Here is a 12,320-nt window from a genome sequence, read left to right as displayed (position 1 = left end):
AGGTGCCCTTCGTCTTATATGATAGGTGGAGGTCCTTCTTTATTTTGTTTTTGCAAGTGTGTAAGAGGATAAGTGGTTCCGGTTTCGGAAAACGTTTTTTTCAGAGCTTCAGTGTTTCTGTTCCCCAACCAGCTGCTACCCAGCCCTTCTCCTGGGTGAGAGGCTCTTCTGTTCTTGGGCCATCCAGCTCTTGTTCTGAGCCTTGAGCTTTTCTATCCAAAACACAGGTGTTTTAGGTGGTTTTCTGTATATTAGGCTTTATCAGCACTACCTTGATGACTTCCAAAATGTGCTTTTGCCCCAGGTAGCTTGAATCTGGGTCCCTGTCAATGGTCTGGGGCACAGCACAAATGACACTTTTCTCCTTCTATAAATACATGGCTGCTTATTTTCCAAAACAATGTTTTACCAATTATATTAGTCCCTTCTCCCTCAGAGGTGGGCAGAATAGGCATTTTTAATCTCCTTTTACAGGTGAGGAAGAATGAGATCAGGGGTGTTAGGTGCCACAGCCCAGCACTCAAGTCTCCTATCCCGTTTCGGGCTCCCGGCAAGCCCGTTGCTCCTCTTCTCTCGTGACCCTTATAACCTCCTCCTCTGACTCTCACCAGCACCACTCAAAATACTTCTAATTCTTCTGGAAAAGAAACCTAGCTGCACAGTGCCATTCAGTGTATACAAGCTGTACACTTGCCCTTCATGTAGTTGGAAGTTCTGGATGGTTCTCTACGTAAAGCTAGAAATACGCTAGAATTGAAAGGAAATGAAAGCAAAGTAGGCATTTGACAAAAGGTTCTTTATCCCTTCTGCGTTTTAAAACCTCAAGTATTATTCCATTGATTTATTGAACATTCCACATTGGCATATCTCTCGTTCCTGGAAAACATCTTAACCTATCCCCTAGATCCCTGCCCAAATTTAAGCAAGGAACCAGGGTGGAATTAATGGGTTTTGTTTTTGTTTTTGTTTTGTGTCTGCGCTTATGTTATGGGAGGTGTGATACATGGGAGCAGGGACCAAACAAAGGAATTGGTGGGTAGGTGGAGAGGGCATGTTCAGGTGGGTGTTGTCATGTGCCTGTGATGGTAGCGAGAACACAAGCCCACTGAAGAGGTAGAAGGAGGAAGACTCATGCTCCCTCTGCCTCTGAAGCAGCACAGGGTGGGGTATGTGCATGCCAGGGGTCACAGCAGATCTGCACACAGTTCAGCTGAGTGTCTTCCAGCCTTGGCTTTTCTTGAGTCCTGGGCAGTCAGCCCTTAGGGACCAATGGAATCATTCTAAATATAGCTATTCACACTACGGAATGTTCTGAGGAAATAGCCACTGTTTCAAAAAACATCTTTTTCTCCTTTTGTCATTGCCAATTGTAGGTTCAAATTTGAGTTTGTCCCCTCTCTAAATGGCATTCAAGTATTTGCTGATTCTTAATTTATTTGACTAGGATGTATGCCTGTGCATTGACAAAAAGCTGTGCTTTTTGTAGTTCGTTATCAAAACTCGTCCCTTCTTTTCTGACAGATGTGAAAGTATATATAAGGAGTGCGGAAGGATCCTTCATGAAGGTATTGAAAGCTGGGAAGAAGAGCACCAGCACTGAACTGACTATTGAGGTAGAAAAGCCGTCCTCAGACAAAAGTGGCTTCAGTTTGTCAGCCTTTATGAATGAGCAGCTACACTTTAATGATGAAAGTGATGTCATTAGCGCACTGAATTCCATACTGCCTTACTTCTCGGAGGGACATCTAGAAGATGTAGAATCGACGTGATTACCATTCATTAACCTTCTGTTTTCAAGTGTGCAAGAGGGAGACAGTCCCCTGGGTCACTTGACAAACAACACACAGGAACCTTCTCTTAAGCCTGGATCCAACAATTCGACTTATAAGAATAAACTGAGGAAACTCTATTTTCTGGAAAACTTGTTAGATGCAGAAATTCAGGAAAAAGTTGATGAGGTGAAAGAGAAAGAAAAAACTGCCATGCTTATACCTTCCAGCCTTTTAGGTCCCAAGTTGAAACGTCAAATCTTTCCAAAGAAATTGGAAACTGCTCAAGGACAGGAAAAGAGCCTAGACAAGGTTGAGAATGTCGGGAAAAAAATGCTGAGAGTGAACAAGTTCATCAAAGGCCTGAAGGGCATCCAGAAAAGGCGCCTTAAAGAAATGAGACGTCAGAATACCCAGAGGAAACAGAATACCCAGCCATTTGTGGAGAATGTGGCCGAAGAAAGACGGCTCGAGAGACCGTCCGCAGGAGGGGTGGAACAGCTTCACGTGGCACAGAGGCCCCGGAAATTGGTGGGAAGCTCCTTCAAAACAGAGCCCTCATTCATACAGGAACACAAGGCAGCGGTCTCTTCTTTCCTGAAACAATTCTCTCTGGGCAGGCCTGCTGCCTCCACCGCTCCCAAATCCCCAGCTGAGGTGAAAAACAAATCAAAAGACTTGACATACCCCATTTCTGTTTTAGAAGACGCAAATGCTAGAGTTAGAAACATGGAGGCTTTCAGACGAGCCCCACATTCCAGAAAAAAATACCTCTTCCATAAAACTCACTCGCGTGTGGTTCACAGAACACCCAAGGCCAAACTGAAGCACAAGTCGAGAAGGGAAAGTTCACTCCGTAATAGACTGATGCTCGCAAAGAGGCCTCTGTTCTCTGCAGTCAGGAGCCTCATAAATTCCCCTTCACGGGAGGATTTTTCATCTCCCGGAGAACTGGGTCCTCAGGAAAATCCTTTTCCAGAATGATTTACTCTTTCAAAACCTAAGAGAGAAAACACTACCGTAGAGAACTCTAATGCACAAAATATCTTGGAAGAAAATATTTCTACAGGAAACACTACTCGGCCAGAACAAACCTTCCCTGAATTCACAAGCCGTAAGAATCTTTCCACGGCTAATTCTACCATTACTGCAGACAGCTCCGTGCCGCCGCTAAACAAGCCAACAATTCGCAATGGGAATACTACAGTGTGGGCACTGACTTGCCCTCAGAGGCCACAGGCTTCACTGTGTCCAACCCCTCATCCCCAGGTGATCTATATGAGATGCAGTTAAACCAGCGGCTACGGCCCCTCATCCCCCACAATGATGTGAGAAGGCTCATTTCTCACGTTATCTGGACTTTGAAAATGGACTGCTCTGAGACCCACGTGCAGCTGGCCTGTGCCAAGCTCATCTCCAGGACAGGCTTCCTGATGAAGCTTCTCAGCGAGCAGCAAGAGATGAAGGTGTCCAAGGCAGAGTGGGATATGGACCAATGGAAAAATGAGAATGACATCAATGAGAGCAGTGAAGCCCAGGGTGAACAGAAAGGGGCAGATTCGAGGGAGGTGAGGATAACGTCCCAAAACGTGGGATCTGGGCTTTTAGTCGGTTTCAGACGCAGACTCACACACAAAGACCAGCAGCTCCTAGTCTGGGTCTTAGCCACATAACCTTGGCTGAGACAGCGATCTGCCACTTTGTCAGTCCCGTGACACTGATAAGGTGAGATCGTTTCCATATAGGAAGAAGTGTGTTCTCTCTTGTCAAGGACAGAGTCTGACTTCTGAGCCTAGGAACTAGCCTGGGTTCAACTTACCTACTACGGCCCCTGGAAAGAGAGATTATTGGCCATTGTCCAGTCAGTGCTATGCCTCTTGAGGTGGCCTGTGGCCTTGTGCTTTGGGGGAAGTTCTATAAACTCCGATTGCTGTTTTAAATTCCTATGTAGTTTAACCTTGCATTTGTAGTCTTTGTGTGGTTTCATTATTTCTTCTCCCTACTTAGATGACAAACTTTTTGAGGACAGAGACCATGCAGTGTATTTCCTGTAGTAGATGGTAGTGGTGCTCAAAGGAAGAGAGATAAGGCCTTATGTCGATTTCACAAGGAGAACTAATGCCGCCTGATATTTATGTGAGGTAGCATACAGAGTCCGGCAATAGACAGACCCATGGGTCACTAGGACTTTTGAAATGTTACCTTTTAGAGGCTCCTGGGTGGCTCAGTCAGTTAAATGTCCGACTTCAGCTCAGGTCATAATCTCAGGGTTCGTTTGTTTGAGCCCCACGTCGGGCTCTCTGCTGACAGCTCAGAGCCTGGAGCCTGATTTGGATTCTGTGGCTCCCTCTCTCTGCTCTTGCTCTCACTCTGTCTTTGTTGCTGTCAAAAATAAACAGACATTGAAATGTTACCTTTTAGTATTCAAATCAGTGGAAGAAAGAAAATAAATGGCAATAGAACAGCTGTGTAGTTAGTTATTTGGGAGGAAAATAACTGCAGATCCCTATTTCTCACCTTAAAAAAAACGTATTTCAGTAAATGTAAAAAAAGAGAAAGAAGAACTCATAAAAGTATTAGAAGAAAACAGAAGCCATATTCTTATAATCTTGTGGTGAGAAAAATCTTTGGGACCTGATACCATAGGCAGAAACCTTTGATACATTTGGTCATCTCGACTGGTTTATGCCAAGCATAGGGAAAAGAATTTTCCACCGCTGATCTGCCCCCCACAGTTCTGTGAGGACAGCATTACCATCCTTCGTCCATACATAGAAGGGGATCAGCTTACGGCGCCTGTGGCAAAACGCAAAGCTGGCCCCAGTTGTGCCTGCAGTCAGCCCGTGCTCCTCTCCCACTGTTCTGTCTCCTTCACGATGAAAACACTAGCAAATACTCGAAACACTGAAATTCAGTGAAAGCCCGTGAAAGGATTAATGTAAAGCATCTGAAGAGAGTTTTATGAATCAACAGGAAGAGGACAAACACAGGGGACGGGGGGGCAGGACTGCGCCAGAGGGGAGGCTGTCGACCGTCCGTCGCCGTGTCTGCCGGCCTCTCCTCATGGCTTCGGGCCGTGGGTCTTGTCAGCAATGCCTTTTCTCCTCATGGTACAACAGTAGTCTCTGAAGTTTTCGTCTGTACTCTTATAATATTCGTTCTGATTTATTATTATTTTTCGTATGTGTACGGAACCCGGTTGGTGTTTTGGGACAGTCGAGGTGGGGGATCTAGCTCTTTCCCCTTACCTAAAGATCCAGTTACTTTGAAGCCGTTTATTGAATGGTTCATTCTGTCTTCACTGATCTAAAAACTATTTTTATCTGGACTCTATTCTCTCAGTCTGGTGTTCTTTTCCTGTACCCGTATTACACTAGGTACTTAAGTTCCTTTATAAGAACACATTTGAATGTCTGCTCTGTGATCTTCTTTTTCATACATTTCGTAGCCAGGCTTGCGCATTCTCTCTACCAAATGTCAGCTGGCCAGTTTTTGTTTAAAGGACTATCTTGAGATCTGAATAGGATTGCATTGAATTTGTAGGTTAATTTGAGGGGTGTTGACAACTTTACAGTATTTTAGCAGCATGTATTTGTTTCTAATTAATGTCCTTCAGAAGAGTTTTAATGTTTTCATCTCGTAGGTCTTACCCATTCTTTGCTAAGTTTATTCCCAGGTACTTTATGCCTTTTTTACTGATAGTTGTAAATGGGATCTTTCTTCCGTTTTTTTCTTTAGTATTTGTGGAACATAGGAAAGCCATTGAGGTTTACATGTTGATCTCTTGATTTTGTATCTAGCCATCTTATTGAATTCTTATATTACTTCCAATAAAATTTTAGTGGATTCTCTTGGGCCTTTCGGTTTTTCCATAATTTCAAATGCCAATATGTCGTGTCTCTTCCTTTCTAAGACTTCATTTTTTCCCCAGTGCATCAGTTAGGACCCCCTCCATAGCGATGAATAGCAGCAGTGATAACAGACATCCTACCCTTGTCCTGGACTTTAAAATAGTGCTCTGGTTTTGGTTTCTGGTAGACACTTTTCCTCCTCCTAAGAATTTTTATTAGGAATCATCTGTTGAATGTTATCGAAAATGGTCAATCAAATGTATTTCCAGCTGCCCACAAGTTAGGTGCTGTGGAAGAGTCCAAATTCTATTAAACAGCAATTCCTGTTCTCAAAAAAGTTATCATCTCACTTGGCAGGTGAGACGTAAAGTGCAAAGGAATGTGGTCATTGCAGTGGGTAACTTGTGATCGTGTTTTCTTCCAAAACAGATTTATTCTCATAGAGCAGCAGTAGAGGAAAGTAAAGAAGGAAACTCAAGGTAAATATTAGTCTGGCAATCATTAAAGTAGAATTTAGACGTAGATTTTCAAACTCATCTATTTCAATCCTCATGTTTTACAGCCAGGAAATCACCAAAAGCAGAAAGAATATTTGGCGTAACGCTTTGCCTGGATCCAGCAAAATTAGCTTCCCAGCCAAACCTGAGTTAGAATGGGTCTGGCACAGAGAATCTAGACCTTTAAAGAAAGAGCATGGGGTGGGGGGCGAGGGCGGAAATGTTGTTCGTACCTATTCCTGCTGGCGGTGGGCAGGAATCCGGCCTGGCCAGAGACCTTCTCGGAGGCTCTGGAGAAGGAACAGGGAGGGCCAAGAGTCGTGGGGTAAAGGGGCGAGTCTTCAAGGCTGATGGAAGGTAGAATACATGAGTCCTTCCTATAAAGAGGCAGGAAAACTTCCCTCCTCCTCCTCCTGGTTTTTGAGGCCCCATTCTGCCAGAATGGTCCCTTTATCCAGACCCAATGAAATTTTAACTGGGAGAGACCTTGCATGATTATTTATCTCTTCTTTTTATAATAATGAAATGGAGAAGGAGAAAGTGAAGAGGTCTTGCCCCATGGTCATACTGCTAGTGAGGGGCAGAAAGAAGATTGTTCCTTTCCAGTTGGGCACTTCTCTGATTACAGTGTTCTTGGGCTGTGAGCTACATTTTATGTCACAACTCAGTGCACACATACTGTAGAGACATAAGTAGTTTCTAAAACAAACTTACTATACACCCAGATTTTTCTGTGCTGTCTTTTTTAAGTTTATTATTTATTTTGGTGGGGAGGGGGCGGGGGTGGGGTGGGAAGAGAATCCCAGCAGGCTCCGCAGTTGCCAGTGCAGAGCCAGACACGGGGCTTAATCTCATGATCCGTGAGATCATCTCTTGAGGAAAAATCAAGAGTTGGCCACTCATCTGACTGAGCCACCCAGGAACCCCCTATTCTGTTTGTATTCAAAAAGAATATTTTGTGTTTTAGTGCTAGTCATGAGTTTTAAGGTGGTTTCACGACTCACTCATCCGCCTGACGTGTGAAAGTCAGTGAGCTAGATAACTTTGCTGGTTGGACTCAAGCATTCACTTGGTGCGATTCAACTTGTAAGATAAAGCAGTGAGGAAAATGGAGGCACCTCCCCACCCCCCAGCAAATGATGCCTGTGAGGCTAAGTCCGACGGGGACCCATGTAAAATGCTTCTGGAGAGAGTTAGGTGCTTCTGCCATGTGGTCACCCAGTTTGTTGACCGCACAAGGGCACTTGGCCAAGGGCCCAGAAGGTGAGTAGGGTGAAACCCTGTTTACACTCCATGCCAAGCCACATACAAAGGTCTCCCAGAGACACCGTGGGGCCATTATGGACAGACACAGGAAAATTCTGAAAGCCCAGCATACGAGGATGTGGAGAAACGGGCACCCTCCTACACTGTTGGTGGGAATGTAAACTGGTGCAGCCCCTCTGGAAAACAGTGTGGAGGTTCCTCAGGAAACTAACAATAGAACTCCCCTATGACCCAGCAATAGCACTGCTAGGAATTTACCCAAGGGATACAGAAATGCTGATGCATAGGAGCACATGTACCCCAATGTTCATAGCAGCACTCTCCACAATAGCTAAAACATGGAAAGAGGCTAAGTGTCCATCAACGGACGAATGGATCAAGATGTGGTTTATCTATACCATGGAATACTACATGGCAATGAGAAAGAATGAAATCTGGCCATGTGTAGCAACATGGATGGACCTTGAGGGTGTTATGCTGAGCGAAATAAGTCAGGCAGAGAAGGACAAATATCATATGTTTGCACGTATAGGAGGATTAGGAGGAACTTGACGGAGGAACAAGGGGGAGAGGAAGGGCGGAAATGGTGGGGGAAAGGGAGAGAGGTAAACCAGGAGAGACTCTTGAATGCTGACAAAAACTGAGGACTGATGGATGTGGGGGGGAGGGGGGATGGGCATGGAGGAGGACACTTGTGGGGATGAGCACTGTTATGTGGAAACTAATTTGACAATAAACTATTTGCAAAAAAAAAAAAAAAAAAGCCCAGCATATACAGAATTATTTTTGAGATCCCAGATCTGTGTTGGTTTTGCTTGCTAATAAGACCGGAGATCCACGTTGTGAGAGGCATGGAAGACGGCACGAATCACGAACAGTCTGCCTGTGTGTTTCCTCCAAGGGGCTTCTTCCAATCTCTGCTGGGTCGGAGATGCTCCACAGAAAGTGACAATCAGGTAAAGCCGAGGAGGATGAAGCCCCATGGCTGGAGAGGCAGGGGAAACAGAACTGACGCTGTCCTTTCCGTTTTCTAGGAGGGCTTTTTCTGGATAAGGCGGCCACTGTGGCTCAGGGACATGTACAGACCTCTCAATGCCACACGCCAGAAAAACATGGCACAGAAGCTACACCACAAGGATTCTTCTGATGAGGATGAGATTTTCAACACGGAACCAGGGTGCATGATTGGGGAAGATTTTGTCTAAAATGAGGAAGTTATGAAGGGTTGAATTGTTCCTTTCAAGAGTCAAAGCATTGGCATTCTTCTTCTTTTCCCAGGGAGTCCAGTGAAGCCGCAACAGAGAAGCCTCAGGCCACAGATTCCACTGCCGAGGAGCTGGGCGACGAAAGTGAGACAGGGCGTGAGACTGTCACCGAGTGAGCCCCGTCCTGCCTCTGGCCGCCAACAAAGTTTATTTTCTCATACTGGCTTCTCAGCATTGCTTGCGAAATACTTATTTTTCTCATATTAAAATGTGTAAGTTCATAACCAATTCTAGTCATGTGGTAAGGAGTCGAAATGTACACAGTTAAAGATGTCTATGCAGGCGACCGGGGCCACAGGCGAGAGAAGCGGGAGCCAGAGTCCCTCGTGGTATAGGCAGTGCTTGCACAAGGCGCCGTGCAGGCAGAGAAGGGCGAGCGGGGCGTCTCTCCCTCATTTCCCGGGTACAGTCAGTCTCTGGAAACTGGAAACCTGTCTTCAGGAGGCTTAGACCATGAAGTCAATTAATAGTTTCTTCTGGCGCCCTCTCCCCTGGCTCACCAAGCGTCAGTTACTCACAATGCTCCTGACCCCCTGCCCGTGGACTAGGGTGTCTTTCTGGCCCCTCCGGAAGGTCTGTGGGGGTTACCAGAACACTTGGGTCGCTGGGCCCACCTCCGCTGTCCGGCTAAGGCCTCTCTTCCCACGCACTCCAGCTCAGGCACAGAATGTGTAGTTGGAAGCAGGGGGCTCTTCACCCTTACCAGCTAGTGGATAATTCACATTGGGTTTTCTTGTTTGTTTTCTTAAAAAAAAAATTTTTTTTGAGTCCTAACCCTTGGAGAGCTAGCAGGGAGGGGCTAGACGGCTAGAAGTACAGAAGGTGCGAGAGCAGGAACTACGCAAGACTGCCCTCCTCCGACCTTTACTCCAGAAAACATACTGGTGGGGGCGCTTACCTGGTCACACGCACGGCCCGAGCCCCTTCTGACCCCGCCGCGGTGGGGCGTGTGCTGCTCGGCCCTCTGCAGTCCAGCCCGGCGGCCGAACCGACCACTGCCTTCCTCGCCCAGCACAGATCAGGGCTGCACGATTCCAAGAGAGAACGCAGGGCAACGTGCAGAAGGTGCAAACATCCCACTGCTCCTGCAGCAGAGGGCGTTAACCTGTCCCAGTGAGGATGTCGGCAAGAGTCCAGGGCGCCTGGGGGCTCAGTCCGTTGAGCGTCCGACTTCGGCTCAGGTCCATGGCATGGGAGTTCGAGCCCCACGTTGGGCTCTCTGCTGTCAGCACAGCCCACCTCAGATCCTCCGTCTCCCTTTCTCTCTGTCCTCTCCCTGTCCCGCTCACACGCTCTCTCTCAAAAATAAACAAACATTAAACAAACAAGTCATCTCTACTTTCTGAATAAATGAATGACACATTTTAGAAAAAGGATGTCAGAGTCAAAATACAGCAGCAAATAAAAGAAATTCTGAATGAACAGTTTGATACTCTTTTTTTTCATGTGTATTTATTTCTTTTGAGAGAGAGAGCATGCAAGAGGGGAGGGGCAGAGAGAGAGGGAAAGAAAGAATCCAAGGCAGGCTCCGTGCTCCGTGTGGAACCCCATGCAGGGGAGGGACTTGACCTTACGACGTGAGATCACAACCTGAGCTGAAATCAAGAGTCGGACGCTTAACCTACCGAACCAGCCAGGCACCCCTCATAATCTCACAAATAAATGCTGGTGGCTTAGCGACAGGTGGTGGAGAATGGCACCAACCGCTGGCCACCACGGGAGGCACCGGAGGGCAGCAGAGGACAGGGCCCAGCCCAGCCCAGCGTGTTTGGCAGGGTGTGTGGGGCTCAGGGCCGAGCGACTGGCCCATCAGTTCCTCTTCTGCTTTATTAGTTTGCTGGTGCTGGGCAAGGACTCCTGTCTCCTGGGGCCGGTCCAGTTCCCCCAGCGTTTTAGTGAGACTGGCCAACAAGTATCTGTCTCTGAGTGGTGACTTCAGTGAGCCAACAGGTATTTCCTGTGTTTAAAGCACAAGCCTAGACAGTAACAGTCAGCGGCAGCAGCAGCTAGTTTACTGTTTGCTTACGTGGGGTCAAGCCCTGGGTTGGGCATTTTGCAGTCTTAATTGAGCCCAAGAGGCCGTGAAAACATACTTTATTATCCTCATCTGGCAGATAAGGGGACAGGGCTCAGAGGATGTAGGTAACCTGCCCAGGTGCCCAAAGCCACAAACCCCAAGCTGTCAGGGGTTTAATCCAGGCCTGGTAACTCCAGAGCCTACTGACCATTATACTACCACACTGCAGGGCTCAGGGGTGCAGAGAAGTCTAAGCCAGGGTTACCACAAAGAATCAATAATTGCAATAAACGTACTGATGATGAGGATGGTGGCAGCTACTGTTTGTTGAGCACCTGCTTTGGGCAGGCACAGGACTAGGCTCTTTCGTTACTGTCAGGTCACAAGGGCAGAAACTCCTCATGCCAGCTCAACCTCCTTAATGAGCTGTGTGGAGCGGGGTGGGGGCGGTGGTGACTTTTTAAATAAGAGAGGTGGACACAGAGGCAGAGCTGACAAGAAACCAAGAAGAGACATCTGTGCATAGTTGGGCTTCACGAAGTGTGGGCCGGGATTCCAGGAAACTCCATTCTCCTATTTTCGAATATTTCCATTAGTTCAAATGTGGTTCCTAAAGTGAGGCTTAGATAATACTGTGTATATAACACTACCTCAGATTTGCACACTACTTTAATGAGTCTCAAATGCTACCCTACCATATATTTTTTTAATGTTTATTTTTGAGAGAGAGAGAGAGCGAGAGTGAGACAGCACATGAATAGGGGAGACACAGGGAGAGAGGGAGACACAGAATCTAAAGCAGGTTCTAGGCTCTGAGCTGTCAGCACAGAGCCCAACACAGGGCTCGAACCCATGAACTGCAAGAATATGACCCGAGCCAAAGTCAGACACTTAACTGACTGAGCCACCCAGGTGCCCCTCCTCTGCACTATTTCTGAATTAAAATTCCCAAGGGTAAGTACGATTGTACCTTGTCCAGCTTGATCTAGATGGGGCAGTGTTTGTGCCAGAGCCCAGAGGCTTTACCAGGCCAGCCTGGAACGAGCCATCTCTCCTTGGATCAGTATACACCCCCGGCTGTAGCCTGGGAGGGGAGGAGTGCCCAGGGTCAGGTGGTACATGTGATACCTGGACCCCTAGGATATCTCTGTCTTCATTTTACCATTGGGCAAATGGTCTCAGAGCCCAGCTCCTACAGGAAACCTGAGGGATAGAAAGAGAGGGGGCCGCAAGCCACCAGTTACTAGTGAATGAAAGTTCTCACTCTGATCCCAATGAAACCTGTCAGAGAAATTAGCCATTTTTAAAAAGATCACGAAAGGAGGCAATGATACAGAAAAGACACACGGTAGCGGGTGAGACAAGGAAAGGTTAGGCAAGCCCGGGGCAGGGGTGGTCTTTAAATGATGGGGGGGTTATACTCAAGGAATGTGATACTCAAGAAAATTTATATGTTGTTGTCATGGCAAGTATTATGGTCTAGAGAAAGACTTGGAGCCTGGGGCCAGAGTCCCCAACCATTACGAGGGCATCGTTCGTTAATATGCCAGCTTAGAGGGCCTCACGTCTGTGTGGTTCGACCCCACTGTGTGGTTAGACAGTGTTATTATCTGCTGTGCAACAGATCACACCAAAGTAGGGGCTTAAAACAACAA

General features: G+C 46.9%; 1 protein-coding gene across 11 annotated transcripts; it reads left to right on the top strand.

The window, feature by feature from the left end:
* The first annotated feature begins 1,526 nt into the window (after nt 1-1,526).
* On the top strand, nt 1,527-8,868 carry LOC120227155 (leucine-rich repeat-containing protein 37A2-like). 11 transcript variants are annotated; one of them, XR_005527191.1, is made up of 6 exons: nt 1,527-3,337; nt 6,050-6,099; nt 6,183-6,266; nt 8,285-8,339; nt 8,418-8,560; nt 8,662-8,868. XR_005527191.1 is itself a non-coding variant. In XM_039225319.1 (6 exons), the coding sequence occupies exons 1-6, from the start codon at nt 3,053-3,055 to the stop codon at nt 8,762-8,764; spliced, it is 720 nt and encodes a 239-aa protein (XP_039081250.1). In that variant the 5' UTR covers nt 2,778-3,052; the 3' UTR covers nt 8,765-8,868. The 11 variants fall into 11 exon arrangements, 4 of the variants coding, with proteins under 4 accessions (XP_039081250.1, XP_039081253.1, XP_039081251.1 ...); XM_039225319.1 differs by having other exon boundaries at nt 2,778-3,337; XR_005527189.1 differs by lacking the exon at nt 6,183-6,266.
* Nucleotides 8,869-12,320: the final 3,452 nt, after the last annotated feature.

Source organism: Hyaena hyaena, unplaced genomic scaffold (genome assembly GCF_003009895.1).
Source record: "Hyaena hyaena isolate Hyena2069 unplaced genomic scaffold, ASM300989v1 scaffold_2048, whole genome shotgun sequence".
NCBI classification, from domain to species: domain Eukaryota; kingdom Metazoa; phylum Chordata; class Mammalia; order Carnivora; family Hyaenidae; genus Hyaena; species Hyaena hyaena.
Note: the sequence above shows the minus strand (reverse complement) of the source record. Positions and strands in the feature narration are given on the sequence as shown.